The 19082-nt window shown below is 35.3% G+C and overlaps 1 protein-coding gene across 1 annotated transcript in view; it reads left to right on the top strand.

Moving 5' to 3' along the window:
* The window catches only part of LOC120629281 (transmembrane protein 205), a 48264-nt gene extending 29349 nt beyond the window's left edge, over window positions 1–18915 (top strand). Inside the window, exons 3-5 of the mRNA XM_039898182.1 lie at window positions 10878–11041; window positions 14413–14535; window positions 15485–18915. Coding sequence (XP_039754116.1) covers window positions 10878–11041; window positions 14413–14535; window positions 15485–15646 — 449 coding nt within the window. The 3' untranslated portion in view covers window positions 15647–18915. The remainder of the gene's footprint in view (window positions 1–10877; window positions 11042–14412; window positions 14536–15484) is intronic.
* Window positions 18916–19082: the final 167 nt, after the last annotated feature.

The raw sequence follows: 19082 nt of genomic DNA, 5'->3' as shown, positions 1-19082 counted from the left end.
CTCTACAAAGTTTTGCTCTGTTTATAGGCGATAGTTTCCCACTTACAATAAAGTGGGCTCCCTGCTTGGTCAATACATTTATAAACTATCCGAACATTGAGGCTCGTGAGGCAATGATATACGTGTAATAATAAACGGGGTGACTGTTCTCCGTATAACCGTGCTTTACCAGGTGGACACGTCAATTTCAACCAGCACGGATACAAATTTATTATTTATTTTATTTATTTATTATTTATGTACCATAAATTGTGATTGTGAACATAAGATACATGAAGTGTACAAAGGAAAGCTTATCTCTATAAGAGATCTCTTCCAGCTACCCCAGGATGTGAGTAAGAAGATTTAATTGTGGTATAGGTCAAATAAAGGTACAATATACTTCATAACTACTAAGTATATTTAATATATCTAAATAATAACAAAATTCTACATACTAATACAATAACATTTGAATATACAAATTAGAATTTATCTTCTCCCACAGCTTTATCAACTCACAGACCACTGGCGCACAAGTGGAAATAATATCCAAATAATATATATGTGTAATAATAAACGGGGGTAAACTTCTCCTATTCCATGTTCCAGTGAGTTAGCAGGTGGGCACGTTATTTATGACGGCCGATTGGCGCAGTGGGCAGCGACCCTGCTTTCTGAGTACAAGGCCGTGGGTTCGATTCCCACAACTGGACAATATTTGTGTGATGAACATGGATGTTTTTCAGTTTCTGGGTGTTTATCTATATATTATAAGAATTTATGTATATTATTCATAAAAATTATTCATCAGTTATCTTAGTACCCATATCACAAGCTACGCTTACTTTGGGACTGGATGGCGATGTGTGTATTGTCGTAGTATATTTATTTATTATTTATATTTATTTATTTATTTATTATATCCCTTGTCAGGGGATATTATTTTTATCTCCCGCCCGTGCTAGCCCTGCTAGGGATATAATGGGGGGATATAATTTAGATCTCGTGCAGCGCACGTCGAGCAATCGACGTAGATGTTACATATTACAGTACTTATACCAATAACTCGTACGTCATGTTTTTGATAAACATTCCATTCTAATGTAGAACATAAACAAAAACAACGAAAACAAAAAATAAAACGTAAATTAGAAGTAAATTACACAATCTTACAACAAATACTTAACCATAGAAATCATAATAACATGACAATTTCCATGATGACAGCTAATTGCGCAGTGGAAATCTAACAACAACTTTCCCCATCAGCTTACATTTTGCAGTTTTATTTATTGAAAATAAATGTCAACCCATTATTGGCCTAATGAGCACGGGTCATCAGAATGAGAAGGGTTAAGGACATAATCCACCATGCTGGCCGAGTGCGGATTGGTAGACTTCACACATGAGAACATTATGGAGAACTCTCAGGCATGCAGTATTCCTTACAATGTTTTCCTACACCGTTAAAGCGAGTGATATTTAATTGCTTAAAACTCACATTACTTTGGGAAGTTAGAGGTGCGGTGTTATTTTTTGTGAATAGTGCAATAAATGAGGTTGTTTTATATACTTATATTAAAGCAAAAGTTGGTGATAGCCTAATGGGTTAGAGTTTAGCCTCACTTTCGGAGGAACTGAGTTCGATTTCCAGCACGCACCTTAAGTTAATTAAATAAATGTATCTACTACAACAATACACACTTCGCAATCTAGCCCCAATGTAAGCGTAGCTTGTGTTATGGGTACTAAGATGACTTATGAATATTTTTATGAATAATATACATAAATACTTATAATATACAGATAAACACCCAGACACTGAAAAACTGTCATGTTCATCACCAAGACATTTTCCAGTTGCGGGAATCGAACCCACGGTCACACTCAGAAAGCAGCCACTCTGCCAATCGGCCGTCATAACTTATTGAAACTAAGTATGTGCATTTTTCCAGCAGTGGTAGGTTCAAAGTACAACTTTAAGGATCAGCTTGTTCAAACAAACAAACACAATCTAATTAATTTAACTAAACTAACTCAGTTAAGAATCCTAGGAGCTCAATAGCTTTCCTGGAATGACTTAGTTCGTATAAAATTATTATAGCTGTAAACAAAATAGCTACGTTCGCGATCAGGCTTTAGCAAATCAATAAACTACCTATGTAACTTATGCACGTAGATTCTGTACCTTCAATTATCGATAATAACTTAACTATAACCGTCATCTATATTTAGTTACAAGGGTTTCCACATGGCGGGAAAAACAGGGACAGTCCAGTTTTTGACGACCTCCCTGGCGGGCGCAGCGGTGAGGGCTGCATTTTAAGTTGAAGGTACCGCGTTAGATTCCCGGCAGGGACAATTCGGGAATTACTAATTTCTAATTTTTCTCTGGTCTGGTCTGGTGAGAGGCTTCGGCCGTGGCTAGTTACCACGATTTGACGTTTCGTAGCGATGTCGCGTGGAAACCTATTGGCAGTAAGGTTTAATATGGCTGCCATACTTACTAACTTGTTGGCCCGCTGCCCACTTGGGCTGCATCATCAGTTACCACTAGCTCACTTTCACTTTTTCGAGTGGATTAAAAAGGAAGAAGCATTGGCAACATGTTCGTTATTTCCAGGAACTATCATAGGTAGGAGACCGTTTAAAAGTAGATGAGGTCTTATACCTACCTGCTGAAAGAAGCATAAAAACGAGCATCCAAAAAAGTCTCCCCCGTTTCGTTTTCGGGTTCCGAAACCTAGTTAATAAATAAATAAATATACTACGACAATATACACATCACCATCTAGCCCAAAGTAAGCGTATCTTGAGATATGAGTACTAAGATAACATGAAAATAGTTATGTTCATCACGCAAACATTTTTCAAGTTGATGGACTAAGAAAGCAGGGTCGCTGCCCACTGCGTCAATCGGCCGTCCAGTAAAATGTAGACTTTACTAAATAAGGCAATCCTTAGGTATTAATTAAAGTTCTAGTAGTTAAGTATTTTAACATTGGTAATTCCTCTTACCATACAAAGGTATGGAAGTGCTAATTTAGATCAACTTACCTAGATGTGTCTGACAGGAGATATGACGCGGCCATATGTGAATCAATGTAAATACATAGATCTAGCCTATTATCCGAACACTATCTGGATCCTAATGTACAGGAAAACACGATATATATACTCGCTGATGATGAAGGCAGATCAGAATGCGATCGTCACCAGACCTTCTCTTACGCGGGTGCTGTACGAGGCGACTAAAACGTTACCAACTCGTCTGCCCAACGTGATAATTGCTATTCATGAGCCTATAACAGTCTACTGCTGGACTAATGGCCTCTCCCAACGGGAGGGTTTGTCCATAAACCACGCCACGCTGCCACTGTGACGCTGGGCAGACGAGTTAGTAGTAGAAGCAAAGAGTCCGTCATCCGTTATTCTCCCGTTATTAGTCGCCTCGTACGACACTCGCGGAAAGAGCAGGAGTTGTGACAACTGTAGGCACGGTTAAAGGCTATTGATGATGAAATATATGCCTAAATTTACTGCAATTTGCACAGAATGTCCCAAAAATTAGGTTGTATCTGGCCACCGTAGTTAGGACATGAATCACGCTTGTAGTGTAGCGGTAGATAAGGGCCGTGTAATTGTTTATTGGGTGTTATCAAATTTGCATAATTAACAGTGTCTCAAGACTCCGTAGTATTTATCACGCGTAGGAAGTAATCCGTGGTATTAAACTACACTAACACCTGAGATACAAGTCTATTACATACAAAATTGCCGGCCAATTGGCAAAGTGGGCAGCTACCCTGCTTTCCTAGTTCATGGCCATGGGTTCGATTCCCACAACCGGATAATGTGTGTGTGATGAATGTCTGGCTGTTTATCTATCTTAATATATATAAATCTCCTGTCACGATGTTTGCCCGCGATGGACTCCTAAACTACTTAACCGATTTTAAATTAAATTGGCACACCGTAAGCAGTCTGCTCCAACTTAAGAGATAGGATAGCTTAGATCTTTAATTATAGTCGCAATTTTATTTTATTGCAAATTATTTGTCTTTAATTAATTGACAGTCACATGTTATACATATATATACTTTACTATACTCATTTAAGGCTTAACGATTCTGAATACTTTAAAAACAAAATCAAACGCAGACGAAGTCGCGGGCAACAGCTAGTATATTATATTATAAGTATTTAATTATGTACGAGTATATTGTTCATAAAATTATTCATCTGCCGTTATGGCATACATAAACAAGCTAGGTACGCTTATTTGGGGACTAGATTACCACTACAAGCGTTGTATAATCGCAAAAAAAATTACATGCCATGTGTAACCTTGACCAACTCTATCCAACGGCAATCTTGTCAAAGTATCGTCATCATCATCCTCATCATGTCAACCAATGGACGTCCACTGCTGGAAATACCTACATCTTTTGTAGGGATTTCCAAACACCACATTCTTGTGCACGACTCTTTAAATGTCATCAGTCTACTTCGTGGGGGTCTACCAACGCTCCGTTTACCGGTGCATTAGTTCTTCGAATGGGAATATATAATTTCTGAATTTTCTTTGGTAGGTCTGAGAGTTATTAACACCCTACCGACAAAGACGTGCCGCAATGCGATTTAGCGTTTCGCTACGATACTACCTGCATTCACACCAGGCAGTTGTTTAGTACAACTGCATTATTAACTTTTAGAGGAAAATCACAATAACAAAAACCTTAAATGTCGGAATCCTAACGCTTTTTTAATTTTCACTTAGACAGGTACTTCTGAGTTGTTTTTATCGGTGGTACTTATTATGAGTAAAAATAAAAATGGCGAACATTAGGCCCTATACTAAAATATAAAAATATGTCATCAAAATTTCCTTCTACATTAGCTATGGTCACCAAATGTATTAAACTAGATAGCTGCTTTGAATTAAAATTTAATTTTGAATATACAGTTGTATACTTAATACAAATTAACATATGTAGTAGTACGGTAGTACCGTCTGTATTGCCTTTAAATTGAAAATCTTAACGTAAAACACTAATCGCCGTAACGTGTGTATAATTGAGATTGGGAAACAATCTTATTTCTTAACGATGTGTATAATTGAGATTGGGAAACAATCTTATTTCTTAACGATGCATCTTTGGTTTCTTTACCGAAAAAGATTCTACTACATATTATTGCGTAATTATTATATTTAAATAATACCGTCCCTTCTGGCGATTGAAATAAAGTTCAATTTTACTGGTCACATAAAAAAAAAGGCGCTGCAATTTATTTTTTAAAGATTTTCGACGTCCTTAATTATTTTATTCTTTGAACTGCTTAAGTTTAAATTGCGAGTTAACATAATGAAGTCTCAATTTAAAATCATTATGTCCACGTAATGATTTTGCACGCAAGCGGAATTTAATAATGGTACATGACATTGTCATGTCATACCTACCATTTACCCACCAGTATACCGAACTACAACTTCCGTTTTTTTTTATATGATATGAATTATTGAAAGGCACAAACTTTTAAGCAGTGATAGTGATATTATATGTTAGTATTTATTTGATTGAACTAGGTTAATTAAATTAAAAACACGAACTGAGCTAAACGACGGAAACAATGTATATTTTTGTTCAGTGTTGCATTAACCATTTCAACAGATAGCCTAGTGATTAGGACATCGGCTTCACTTTCGGGGGACCGAGTTTGAATTCCTGTACCTCTAACTTGCGTGTTATGGTATAGCAATTTACATATCACTTGCTTCAATGGTGAAGGAAATCGTAACGAAACCTACATGTCTAAAAGTTCTCCATAATGTCTCGCTAGTCGAGCGTGGCGAACTACAGCCGAAAATAAATAAATATGATGACCAACTTTTCTGGAACAGCGTGTAGGTCTATGCTCTAAAACCGTCTATCCTATGCGAGATTAGGCCTGTGACCAGCTGTAGGCTACGAATACACAAAGTTACTACATAATACAAAAAACGTTCTGAGTCATAGGCCGTGGGTTTTCCCACAACTGTCAAATGTTTGTTTGATGAACGTGATTGTTTTTCAGTGTCTGCGTGTTTATCTGTATATTATAATTATTTATCTGTATTATATTCATAAGAATAATTAACAGCCATCTTAGTACCCACAACATAAGCTACGCTTACTTTGAGACTAGATGGCGATATGTGTATTATACGAAACGGAAATTTTAAATCTCATATTCCATACACTTACCTAAACTGGAATATACCTATATCCTATACTGGAATTTATTACGAAAACCGGATTCAGAATATTATGTTACCAGGCAATATAAAACATTATGGTTTAACAAGATACTTACCATTTCAAGGTATAGGTAGGTATAAGCATTTAAATTTTAACGCCGTTTATTCTCTTTCAATATTAAGTTTAGCATTTATTTTTAGGTACATAAATATGTGTATTTTATTAAATAGCTAATTTAAATATATTATCAACGAAATAATATCCAAGTAGTTGTTATACCCCTACCCTACCTCATAATATAAATCGAAAACTGTCACATACTATGTTTGTAGTGTTACGTTATAAGACATAATATTACCTTATGTCTTTTTTTCACACAATAAAAAAAATTTAAACTCCTTACAGATTATATGTATTTAAATAAACTATCTTAGAAATGAGGAGATCCGTAGAAGAACTAGAGTTACCGACATAGCTCAGCGAGTCGCGAAGCTGAAGTGGGAATGGGCAGGGCATAGCTCGTAGAACCGATTGACGTTGGGGTCTTAAGGTGCTTGAATGGCGACCCCGCACCGGTAAACGCAGCGTTGGTCGGCCCCCTACGAGGTGGACAGATAACATCAGGCGAGTCGCTGGGTGCCGCTGGAGGCAAGCGGCCTAGGGCCGTGTATTGTGGAACTCCCTACAAAAGACCTATATCCAGCAGTGGACTTCGATTGGTTGAGAGGTGTTGATCTTAGTAGTAGTAGCGCTTTTCGTGAAAGAGCTCATCTTGGAAAGAAATGCAATGCTTATTTCTGCCGCAAAGCGGTTTTGCTATGTTTAGTCAGAAGGGCGCGGCGTTATTGCCGGTTTAATTGCAGGCACATGGGACTTACGCCTCAGAATGAGGAACACAGGTCGCCTTGGATGAAATGTTCCTTGCATGCCCTGAGAAGTAAATTGTAGTAGTAGTACAGAGGACGCTGCTGCCCATTGTCCCTCTTACGACACAAGATAAGGGATCGTGGCGACTGTATCCTGATCTACTGTCACTACACGTAATATCTCTTACTCTGTCAGTTATTAAATTTTTTGCCATTAATACAAAATAAGGTTTAAATACATTTATTCTCAAAAGAAACAGTAACTTAACGAGAAATTCAAAATTAACATAAATAAGTGGTAACACATTTAGTTAGTGTGATACAAAACTAGCAGCTTATACTAATAACAACTTTTAGTAGGTATATAAAACTTGGCGCGTTTGTAAGAAATTTAAACAATGCTTTTTTAGCTTATTGAAGGAATGAATACAATTTTATTATACACCACATAAAAATACAGGAAAAGTTATTACTTATAGACGGGAGGTATCTATGCATCGTTCGATGTAGAACTGCCGGGCATCGATAATGCAGTCGTATTTATATCAAAATCCCCCCCAACTCAATGTCATGAACATTGGTTGTTAAACAAATATAAATTGAGAATTGAGTCTCTTGAAAACTATCTATGAACTATTTAATAAAATATCTGGCAAATATGAAATTATAGTTATCAAAAGTTTATAAATTTACTGTAACATTAGTTGACACAATGTATACATTAAGCTTATTTTTAAATTTCTTGCAAAAAATCTCTTTATGTAGACTATTGAATGAATTAATGAATATACTTTTATTGCACACCACAAAAAGTACATAGAACAAAAAGAAAAGTATAACAAAACAACCTATACAATTTGGCGGCCTTATCCCTACATAGCGCTATTGTATAGAAGTGCTCCTTCAACATTTATATTTTTTTAACACCATACTTATTTCTAGTCTTGCTTATCTTCATTTATGCCTATTTCGTGAATTTAGATGTGATTTAGTTTTAAAAGTAATATGTATGCGTCGTAAGTTAAGTAAAGTGTTCGTACTAGTATGCATGTTTTATATTTAAAATTCGCATTTAAAATTACTTCATCCTTTTAACTTTGGCTTAATAACGATCCAGATTATTCTGTTATTCATTGACAGTTGTCTAGAAATTGCTAGGCACTTCCCACTATCGGAGCCCCAAGCCGCAAATTGTTCCTGACGTGTTCCAACTTCCAATTGATGTTTGATGTCTTCCGTACGTCGTATTAATATGACCTTTCCATTCAACACTGTGCCACTACTTTTCTTTTGTCGCTTTGTCCGCGTTTATTAAGGTTTTTTACAAATCCCCTATAAACCGTTTGTTTTACTGGGATAAAAAGTAGCCTGTGTTAGGTACTCCGTCGTTTCAAGTAATTCTATGCTAAAAATCTACTTTTGGTTTGGATGACAATGCATGATGTCTAAGCGTCATTATTCTAAATCTAATATGGCGTACTCCTTAAGGCGAATGAAATACAATTCGCATCCGCTAGTTAAGGGTAGCTATCAATTTAATGAGTTTCATCATCATCGTCTCATCAACCCATTACCGGCCCACTACAGAGCACGCGTCTCCAAAGGAGTTAGCGCCGTAGTCCACCAAGCTGGCCCAGCGCGGGTTGTTGGACACCACGCACCTTTGAGAACACTATTAAGAACTCTTAGGCCTGGCAGGATTCATCAAGATGTTTTCCTTCACCGTTTAAGCAAGTGTTATTTTAATTACTTTAACGCAAATAACTTAGAAAAGTTAGTGGTACGTGCTGGGATTCCAACTCGACCCTCCGTAGGTGAAGTCGAGCTCCTACCCAATACGCTATCACCGCTCTCAATAATGGGTTTGCTTATCAGGAATTTGGAAACCTCACTTTAAATACTTATTTACATCTAGCTTTAGAGCAGCTTGAAGAAGTAATTCCCTCTCTCTTATAAGAGAGAATCTCTCTCTCATGTCCCTAGAAGGAGGACGTCAATTGGCTAAAGAAGATTATGAGGGTATTGAATGGTCCACTTAAAGAACAACGCAAAAATAGTATTTATCTGATAAAACAATCAATAAATCGACGTAGATGTTACATATTGCAGTACTTATACCAATAAGTTGTACGTCATGTTTTTGATAAATATTCCATTCTAATGTAGAACATAAACAAAAACAACTAGAACAAACAATAAAACCTAGATTAGAAGTAAATTACACAACCTTACAACAAATACTTAAACATTGAAATCATAATAACAACTGTTAAGATTTCCATGATCACAACAAATTGCACAGTGTATTTCCAATAACAACTTTCACCATCAGCTATATTTTGCAGATTTATTTATTGAAAATAAATGTCAATCTCATCCACTTCCGGCCCATTACTGGGCACGAATCTCCTCTGAGAATGAGAATGGTTTAGGCCGTAGCCTACCACGCTAGCCAAATGCGGATTGGTAGACATCACACGCCGTTGAAAACATTATGGAAAACTCTCAGGCATGCAGGTTTCCTCACGATGTTCTCCTTCACCGTTAAAGGCAATGATATTGCATTTGCTTAAACTAAAAACGCACATAACTCCGAATTATTTATTTTCTATTTTAGTTGTCATGAGCCTATACTTTCTGTTTTAGATTGTAATAATTTTAATGAAAATATTGTAAATGTAATTTTAAAGTTTCCAATAATGATTCAAATACAATTCACATATAAAATGCAATTTTAGAAACCCAACCCATCTAAAAGCTGGGTTTACTTTTATCTTGTTTGTGTAGTTGTGTAAGTTAGTTTAACACTATTTATTTGCATGCGGTGTTTACATATAAGTAGCTGAAAATTAAGCTACTTTAAATTGTTTTTTGAATTGTAAAGCTGTTGGTAAACCAAATAAAAAATAGAAAAATGTCTTACGCGCCACAATAAGTTTTCAATTCTGCAGGGCTAGCACGACGGGCAGGGGACAAAAATTATATCCCCCGATTTTATACCCTGACAAGGCATATAATTAACGTGCCCACCTGCTAAATTACTGGCACATAGAATAGGAGTTTACCCCCGTTTATTATTACACAAATATTATTTGGATATTATTTCCACTTGTGCGCCAGTGCTCTGAGAGTTGATAAAGCTGTGGGAGAAGATACATTTGTGTCCTTTCCCCGGGGAGATAATTATCCACTGCCCATGCTAGCCGTGCTGTCACTCCCGGAGTGCAACCGGTATTTTTTTTTGTAATACATGAATCATCCCTACTAATATTATAAATGTCAATGTAAGTTTGTTTGTTACGCTTTCACGCAAAAACTACTTAACCGATCCTCATGACACTTTATACACATATTCTTGGAAGTGTTAGAAGTAATATAGGATACTTTTTATCCCGACATTAAGCTCGGTTCCTTTGGGAGAAGGGATGAAAGTGTTTGACGATTTTACACCATAACTCCGACAAATTATAACCGATTTCAATAATTATTTTTGTACTATAGATTTAAAATATGTGCTTAATTTTGTCCAAACTTTGTGTAGATCTGAATGTGGTTGGAGATAGAGGACATAACTCCTTAGCAGCAGCAAACCCCTCATTTAAGGCTCAGCGATACTGAATACTTTAATTCTTTTTAGAACTAATACTAAATCGAATGCCACATAAAAAAACAAAATCAAACGCAGACGAAGTCGCGGGCAACAGCTAGTTTACAATAATTTAGCGATTCTTTGTTACCTGTCTTCATACCTATTGCGAACCTGCAAGTGACGTATCCCTCACCCCCGCAGGTATCGTGCTGTACTTTTCTCTGCCGCGCCACGAGTTCGGGCGGGTGCAGACGGTTCTATTCCCCGTGTACTACGCCTTCAACTCGCTGGTCAGCCTGCTCGCCGCGCTGGCGTACTTCCGCACGCAGTGTCTCACGCGCTTCGAGCACACCTCCTGGGTACAAGTAAGTATCATTTAATCGCCCTAAAAATGAACAATACAGATGCCGACAATCCCGAACAGCATAACAAGTTTAAAGATGACACTACTCGCACGCAAAGTGCAAATAACTGGCTTAAAACATATCATCAGCGGCTTCCAACACCGTTATACTGTGCTTCTATGCGTAACATGATTTGGAATAACAGTCTACATTATATTATAAATCAGAAATAATCCCTACTATCCCTATCCCTACTTCCCTACTAATATTATAAATGTCAATGTAAGTTTGTTTGTTACGCTTTCATGCAAAAACTACTTAACCGATCCTCATGAAACACATATTCTTGGAGGTGTCAGGAGTAATATAGAATACTTTTTAACCCGACATTAATCTCGGTTCCTTTGGGAGAGGGGATGAAAGTGTTTGACGATTTTACACCATAACTCCGATAAATTATAACCGATTTAAATAATTATTTTTGTACTATAGAGGTTATAATATGTGTTTTATTTAGCACAAACTGTAATTGGAGATAGAGGACAGAACTCCTCAGCGGACAGCAGCAAACCCCACATTTAAGGCTTGGCGATACTAAGTAGTAAATCTAAGTACAACTTAATTTAATGCCACATCAAAAACAAAATCAAACGCAGACGAAGTCGCGGGCAGCAGATAGTAATAAAGTGTTCACGTACAACATTTTATTTGCAGATTTTATTTATACTACATAATTAAATAAATTGTATTCCTGATTATATGCACTGATAAGTGTAACACTTAACACATTAGTTCTCGCACCACTATGAGCGTAAGGTTTTACACAAGTCCAAGTCACTTGTTTATTTTGCGTACTCTCATAGTGTGATGTCCTACGGGATCTTGTTATGGGGCAAAGCTGATAACGAAACTGCATTTATACTGCAGAAAAGAGTGTACGATCAATAAGTATATAAACTAAAATCACGCGAATCCCACCGTGAGAAGTTTAAAGAAATATATATACTTATTACTTTTACTTACTGTAGCTTCACAATATATTAACAATATTATACTATTTGTAAGACAACATATTAATGGATATAAACAGTCGAATTATAAGAAGTGGTCAGAAATTAGTAGGTATCATCTGCATATCGTCTGCGAAAAATTGCAAAACTAACAGAAGTCATTTGTGGGATTGTGTTTATAATATGATTCCTAAGGTAATTATGGACCAAGTCCAATGCATAAGTTTAAAGAATATGTTAAAACACATTTATTGCAGCGAGGTTACTAAACAGTTGATGATTTTTTTAATGACAAGATTGCTTGGAAGCACCCCGCTCCGCTTTCATGCCTCACAAGATAGAAATATGAATGTTAAAACGTAAAATGTGAATAGTTGATTTTGGAAAAGAGCGGTTGCTAAATTTTTTGCCGGCTTCTTCTGGGTAGAATCTGCCTTCCGAACCGGTGGTAGATTCACTTCAAACAGACAGACTTGACGTTTCAAAAGTGCTTATATTATGTATTTATTTATATGAATTTTTCGAATTTTTTCTTGCTAATTCGGCATGGCCTCTGACCAAAATCATCGTTCATTACTGAAGGAACGACCATTGAAATTGATTGATGAGAGATGATTTGCTGATGAAATCTCAACTTCGAGTTGGTAAATTGTGTCTATCGGCTTCTGTTGAAGACCATTATGGCGAATGGATAGAAACCGCACGAGTTTGACTCAACTGGTCTTTTGAGCTGCTCGATAAAAAATATATATATTCAATCAACGGAACTCATTAAGAAAGGCACTTACCAAAGTATTACAAACTTTTTTTGTAAAACTCATTCGGCGCCAACATATCACCTTGCTCTTTTCGCCTGATTCCATTCCATTGACCTTAATAGTTTAATGATATGTTGGCCAAAAGGTACTGATAACAAGTAGCCGTTGGGGATATATTGACACTTTAATTGCACTACGGTCAGTAAGGAAGTTTTAAAACTTATTTTTATACATTTCAAAGTAGGTTTAATATGTTTAAGGTTCCGTTTTCAAAATGGTATATATTTAAAGATTGTAATATTTATACATCATCATCATCATCAACTCATTACCAGCCGAAGTCCACCACGCTGGCAAAATGCGGATTGGTGGACTTCACAAGTCTTTGAGAATATTATTGAGAGCTCACAGGCATACAGGTCTCTTCACGATATTTTACTCTATCGTTGAAGCAAGTGTTGTGTGATATTGTATTATACTACAGTGTAATTTAATTTTTCTGCATGATTTCGTATGAGGTAAAACATTAATTTCTGCATTTTGCGGCTCTACTCTATAATATTGTTGTCAGTCTGTTTGGCCAATTTTGACCAACAAGAAATAATGTGTTCTACTTCCTTCTGCGGAAAAAAGCGATTTCGATGAAAACTTTTTCAGTTCAGTGAACGAAACAGAACTTCTGAATGGGAAATAGATTAAATAAGTATATTGTCTCCAGTAAGAACCTGCTATACTGTAACGATCTTATAACAATCGTAACGAGATTTAACAAATAGAAAATGATATTGCATGTTGTAACTTAGGTACTTATTCTTGTCTATGGAAAATTTATGAAATCTGGGAAAATGTTTTATCGCACTGAATAAAAAAAATCTTTTATCAATGATTGATTGTATCTAAGAGCCAACATAGGTAGTGTTTCAACAAAGTTCAATGAATTGATAGAATTGCGTAGGCGATATAGAAACCTAAATAAATATGAAAACAAGGTGTGATGACTGAGTATACTGTACAGTGATGGGTCAATATGTCACAAACAACAGTATCACAAACAGTTTATATATTAATGGTTAAGTTTAATTTTAAGTTTAACTAAAACTTAAAAACTATAAAATAATACCCATATTTGAAGTACTCATGTCGTATATTTTTATTTAGGGCCTAATTTTTTTTCCGCTCCAACCCGTTCCTTAGAATTATTTTCACCAAAGTTGTTTGGGAGGGATAGCTTTAAGACCGCACTTGCAAACCTAAAATTGCTTTTAAGTTTACCTTTTTTTTTCTTTTTTGTTCTATGTGCAATAAAGCCGATAGGCGCAGTTTGCAGCGACCCTGCTTTCTGAGTCCAAGGCCGTGGGTCCGATTCCCAGTACTGGAAAATGTTTGTGTGATGAGCATGAATGTTTTTCAGTGTCTGGGTGTTTATATGTATATTGTTTATTTATGTATATTATTCATAAAAATATTCATCAGTTATCTTAGTACCCATAAAAAAGCTAAGCTTACTTTGGGGCTAGATGGTGATGTGTGATCCTAGTATATTTATTATTTATTTATTAGTAATTAAAGAATTCAATCAAAGTATTGACAACAGTTAATAACGGTCTCTATCTCATTGTTACAGCTAGCTCTGTTGTTAGTCGTATTCAGCATCGAGGCCTACGTGCGCCTTGTCCTCGTGAGGCCGATGTTGCGCGCCAAGCACGTGAAGACACAGATGGAGGAGGCCGCGGGGGGCGGACAAGAAGTAAGTACCTTTGACAACATTGAAACCTCTTTTCGATAGGCTGAATAACATTATTCCTTTGCCGAAAAAAATGTTAAAAAATCATTTAGCTTTAATAATAATATTTATTATACTCGTAGTATTATTTAAATATAGGGAAATGTGAAATTCATTAAAAGTAATTGATATTTTTAAATAGACTAGATTAACACATTCAAAATTAAATTTCACCAAAGACGATATAAAAACTGCGTTATATTTTTATTTAATGTTATTTTTGTTTCATTTCCGAATGCTAAAATAAAAGCAATCTCATAGAAATAAGGGTTTGTTTGTAGAGTCATACAAAATACGTAAAATCTATCCTGTGGTAGAAGAATATTTCAATAATAATAAGCGCAAAGAAAACGAATGTAATAGCAGGCAGGCTTTCAAAAACGATGCAATTTCAAAAGATCATAAGTAATTTTATGTAGAAACTGCCGATGATTTAACGCTATTTTAAAATTGCAGGCGATTGAGTTATCCCTATATATTATATCTAATTATAGTAGGTTATAAAGTGCTGTTACTTGTTTTGTTTGAATATGATATTAACTAGTTCAGACTATGTTTTACAAATTTATCTTGTCCTCGATAAAATAATGAGAGCAGTGTTTGACACACTTTTTTAACTGTAACCTAACATCAGTCAATCAATTAATATATATTAGTATTCGACAACGCATGCAAACGAAATCCAATTTTATACAATGTGTTACATTATTAATAGTAATTGGCAGTTATATTAAATTTCAAATGTGTTACACTATCAGCCACAGAGTTGAAATCAGTAATTTTAGACCTTTTTAGTCAGATTTGCGGTAACTTTGGTTTGATGTGCAATAAAAGTGTGAACATTCATTCTATTATGCATTCATTGATTCACATATTGAACATTAATTAATTTTAGTTTGTTTCTTTTTCACAGGTTGGTAGTCTTGTCCTTGGTGAACTAGCTCACTGTCCCCGCTACTTGCGCGTTCTGAAGACCTTCCGCGCATACCACTCCTCAATAGCCATGGGAACTATGATCACCCTTGGCTGCTCCTTCTACTCCACGATGATTATAGTCGACTCGATGTGCCATTAAAATATCTTCTACACTTAGAAGTGTTTTAAATCGCAACTGTTGCCAGCGCAATATATTTTGACTCGTGTTCGGAGATATTTTGAATCGATAACTAAAATAGCTTACACTAAATGTATTAGGGTAATAATCAGTGGTTTAAGCTAAAAATGTCTCTACATGTGCTTTGGGGCAAGCGCCACCATTACTCAAGACGGTCTCGAATTAGTTTAATTAACTATTTAATATTTTAGTGAATACCTATCAAATACTTAGCTAATGATAAATCTTATCTATAAATATGTATTATATGGTCTACTTAATTGTAAAAATTGTAAGACATAGTTTGTCTTGAATTATATTGCAAATTTTCACTCGCGAAACTTGTTAACGATTTTTGACTATACAAAAACTGGTGTTCTAATATTCTTAACGCCAACGAACGACTTGATTTGTGTTTTTTTCAACTTAGTTTTCTCCCCAACAAAATCTTAATGCAATGTAAGACTCAAGCTGGAATAAAATGTCTTGAAATTAAATGCTTTGTATTTAAATATGAAAATTACAATATAATATAATCAAGCTGTTTAAATAATACCTATTACTATTTCTTGCATTACGGTTTTCTTGAATAATTTATGGGCGCTCACCCTTGCCAGTGTGGTAACTATGAATTATTCTATAACTTTACAATTCATATTCACATTGATCAGTGCAGTATGTTTTATAATACAAAATCATTTTTTATTTACAACATTTCTATTTTGTTATTATACTATTTTGTCTATTCACTAAAGTAAATTCTAAAGTAAAGCGCACAAGGCATTTGCAGCTGAGCTTTAATTTGACATTTGAAGTCATTTAGGAACACTCGCAGTCACAAATAACTTTAATTATTACAGTCGCAAATGCGCATGCATTTCACGGTTGCATTTCTGCAAGTAAGTAGTGCAATTATTAACTTACTAGGTTCACGCCAGGCTGTGAAGTCTGATTAAATATGTACATTTTCTTTTATTTATTTATATGTTATTTATAGCCAATAGAGTGAATTGAATGGATAAAATGCAAGGCGTAATGCAAGTGTATTCTTGAGTGACAATGGTGAGGATTGTTCCAAGTCGTATTAACTAAATTAATTGTATTAATAAAGATAATTTAAAAATAGTTAATATAAGTTAAAGATCTGGTCCGGATTTGACAATTGTTTTAATTCGAATGAATAACGCCTGAAATAATAATGAATTATCGATACTATATTAGATAATTATAAGACGTCTGGTTATACCACTTCATAGTTATCTGCCAACAGCCGGTCCAGTTCTTTTCCACTTTCTATATATAAGTAACTTGACTTATAAATAGATAGTGGAGTCAATTGTATTGTACAAAAATTACTAAACTAAGCTCAATTGACAGAGCTATCCTTTTCACGATGCTCGATATAGAAAAGGAGAGCCATACTTGAAGAGCTGCCAATTTGGTTTAGTTTAGATATTCGTGTATAACAGAATTAGCACCAATTACTATAATTATATCAAAACTTATCTGGAAGTCAATCTAACTCAATAATATTTTACGTTTTGAATTATGCACTAAAGAAAAATGCGATTGTCTTAGGTGTGTTTTATTAGAATAACGAAAATGAAATAATTATTAAATTAGATTGATTCTCAGATTTGTCTGTGTAGTCTACATGTTTAAGCCAAACTTAAAAGTGTATTTACAATGTATTTCTTGCCAATATCTATTGTAATCAAAAAGTCGCTTATCGTTATACCTATCACAGAAAATATTTCGGCGGCTACAGCCGACCCACATATATTATAAGCGATTTATTAGGACGATCTCGAATTGCTTTCCATTTATCTGCAATACTGCCATTTAGAATGTAGAACTAGCCCGCATTGAGAAATATTTCCACTACAAATAATCTTAATTATAACTTCGGAAAAGCTAGGCAGTGTTTTGTCTTACTACAACTGACAGCACCTTTCAAATGACAGAACGTGAAAATACACTGCATAACTAGGTATTCCGACGCTATGCCACGTTTTTTAATAAATCTTAATCGTGCTCCACAGTAGGACTTTATTACGCTGAGAATAGGATAGATAAAATTAAAAACCTGACAATAGTTGTATTGACTGGTTATCTAAATAATTCTAGTTTGACGCAACGAAGTTTAGATTAAGATTTGTAATTTGTACGGACACAACGCAAAACATCTAACAATCATAGTAAAGACTAATAGCAGGAATTTACGAGATCAGCAACTTTTTTTATTGCTCTTGCGTAAGCGTAACCCATTTTTGCTCATTTGACTACATTCAATACTACCTTTAAAACTTATTCAGTGAATTGCAATAAAGGGGCGATAAATGATTTATTGTTAATTTAGATCTAGTCAGCAATAAAGGGTGCGACCATTAAATCGCAGTATTATTTCACGCTTAATGAAATAGGACCTTAAGATTTAGACTATAAGGACGGCTGGTTACGAGCTCGCGAGTGTTAAGTCTAAATTCTCCATTAATCTATTTCTTAAGATATCGTGCTCGATTGCATATGTACGATTTTTACGTGGTATATGCAATCGAGCAGCTTCTCCTGTCAAGCCAAAGCACTACATGTACTTCACTAATTTTGCAGTCACAACCTTGCTTGCGCCCAGCTTGCGTTAAACTTTCAAGACTTAATTTCCGATATCAGCTATTATAAAAATATAGTATTCTTTCTACAGGCTGGGGTTAACAGAAAACTACTATTATAATATCGTATGTAACGAAATGTCGCGCCAAATTTTTTGTACGCTCTTAACAGAAGGCGAGTTGCATGGATATAGTCCGAAGCAAACTTTATGACTTTTCGAAATTCTAGCGGTTCGATGCGCAGAATACAATATTCGGTATCAACCGATAAGCGGGACGGTGAAGTTGACTACCGCGCGAAGCTAAACACGTAGCTAACTTCTAGAACTATATCAAGTTTGAATCGAACTTTTCCTATCGGTATAGTCATCAATAGCACTAGGTATCGCTATTTTTCTTGATAGTAGCCAATAACTGCGACACAGGAAGAGAAAATGCCAGGCAATTGCCTGATTTTAAAATTACCCATAAGTAGTTGGTGCGATCATGCTTTAGTTAGTTTAAATATTGTGTTTCATAAGGCGTGTAGCAAATGTAATCCATTATGATGATGATCTGAATGTTATAAAGTAAGGTTTTGTTATTTATTCGGGAGAACGAAGTAAGTATTAAAACATGAAATAAACATAATATTATAAATTATTTGCTGCGTTAATTATTTCGCAGACAATATTTCGTCTGTACTATACTCCTTTACCCACCTAGTATGTGTTTCGTTTGATCCTTCTAATAATGTCTCAGAGTTCTAATACACGGGCTATCGCTGCTGTGTCCTTGAGGTCCCCATTCACAGGCGATCCGACGCATCT

The sequence above is a fragment of the Pararge aegeria genome, chromosome 2 (assembly GCF_905163445.1).
Source record: "Pararge aegeria chromosome 2, ilParAegt1.1, whole genome shotgun sequence".
NCBI lineage: Eukaryota > Metazoa > Arthropoda > Insecta > Lepidoptera > Nymphalidae > Pararge > Pararge aegeria.
The sequence above is the reverse complement of the archived record's forward strand: the minus strand, read 5'-3'. Positions and strand labels throughout refer to the sequence as shown.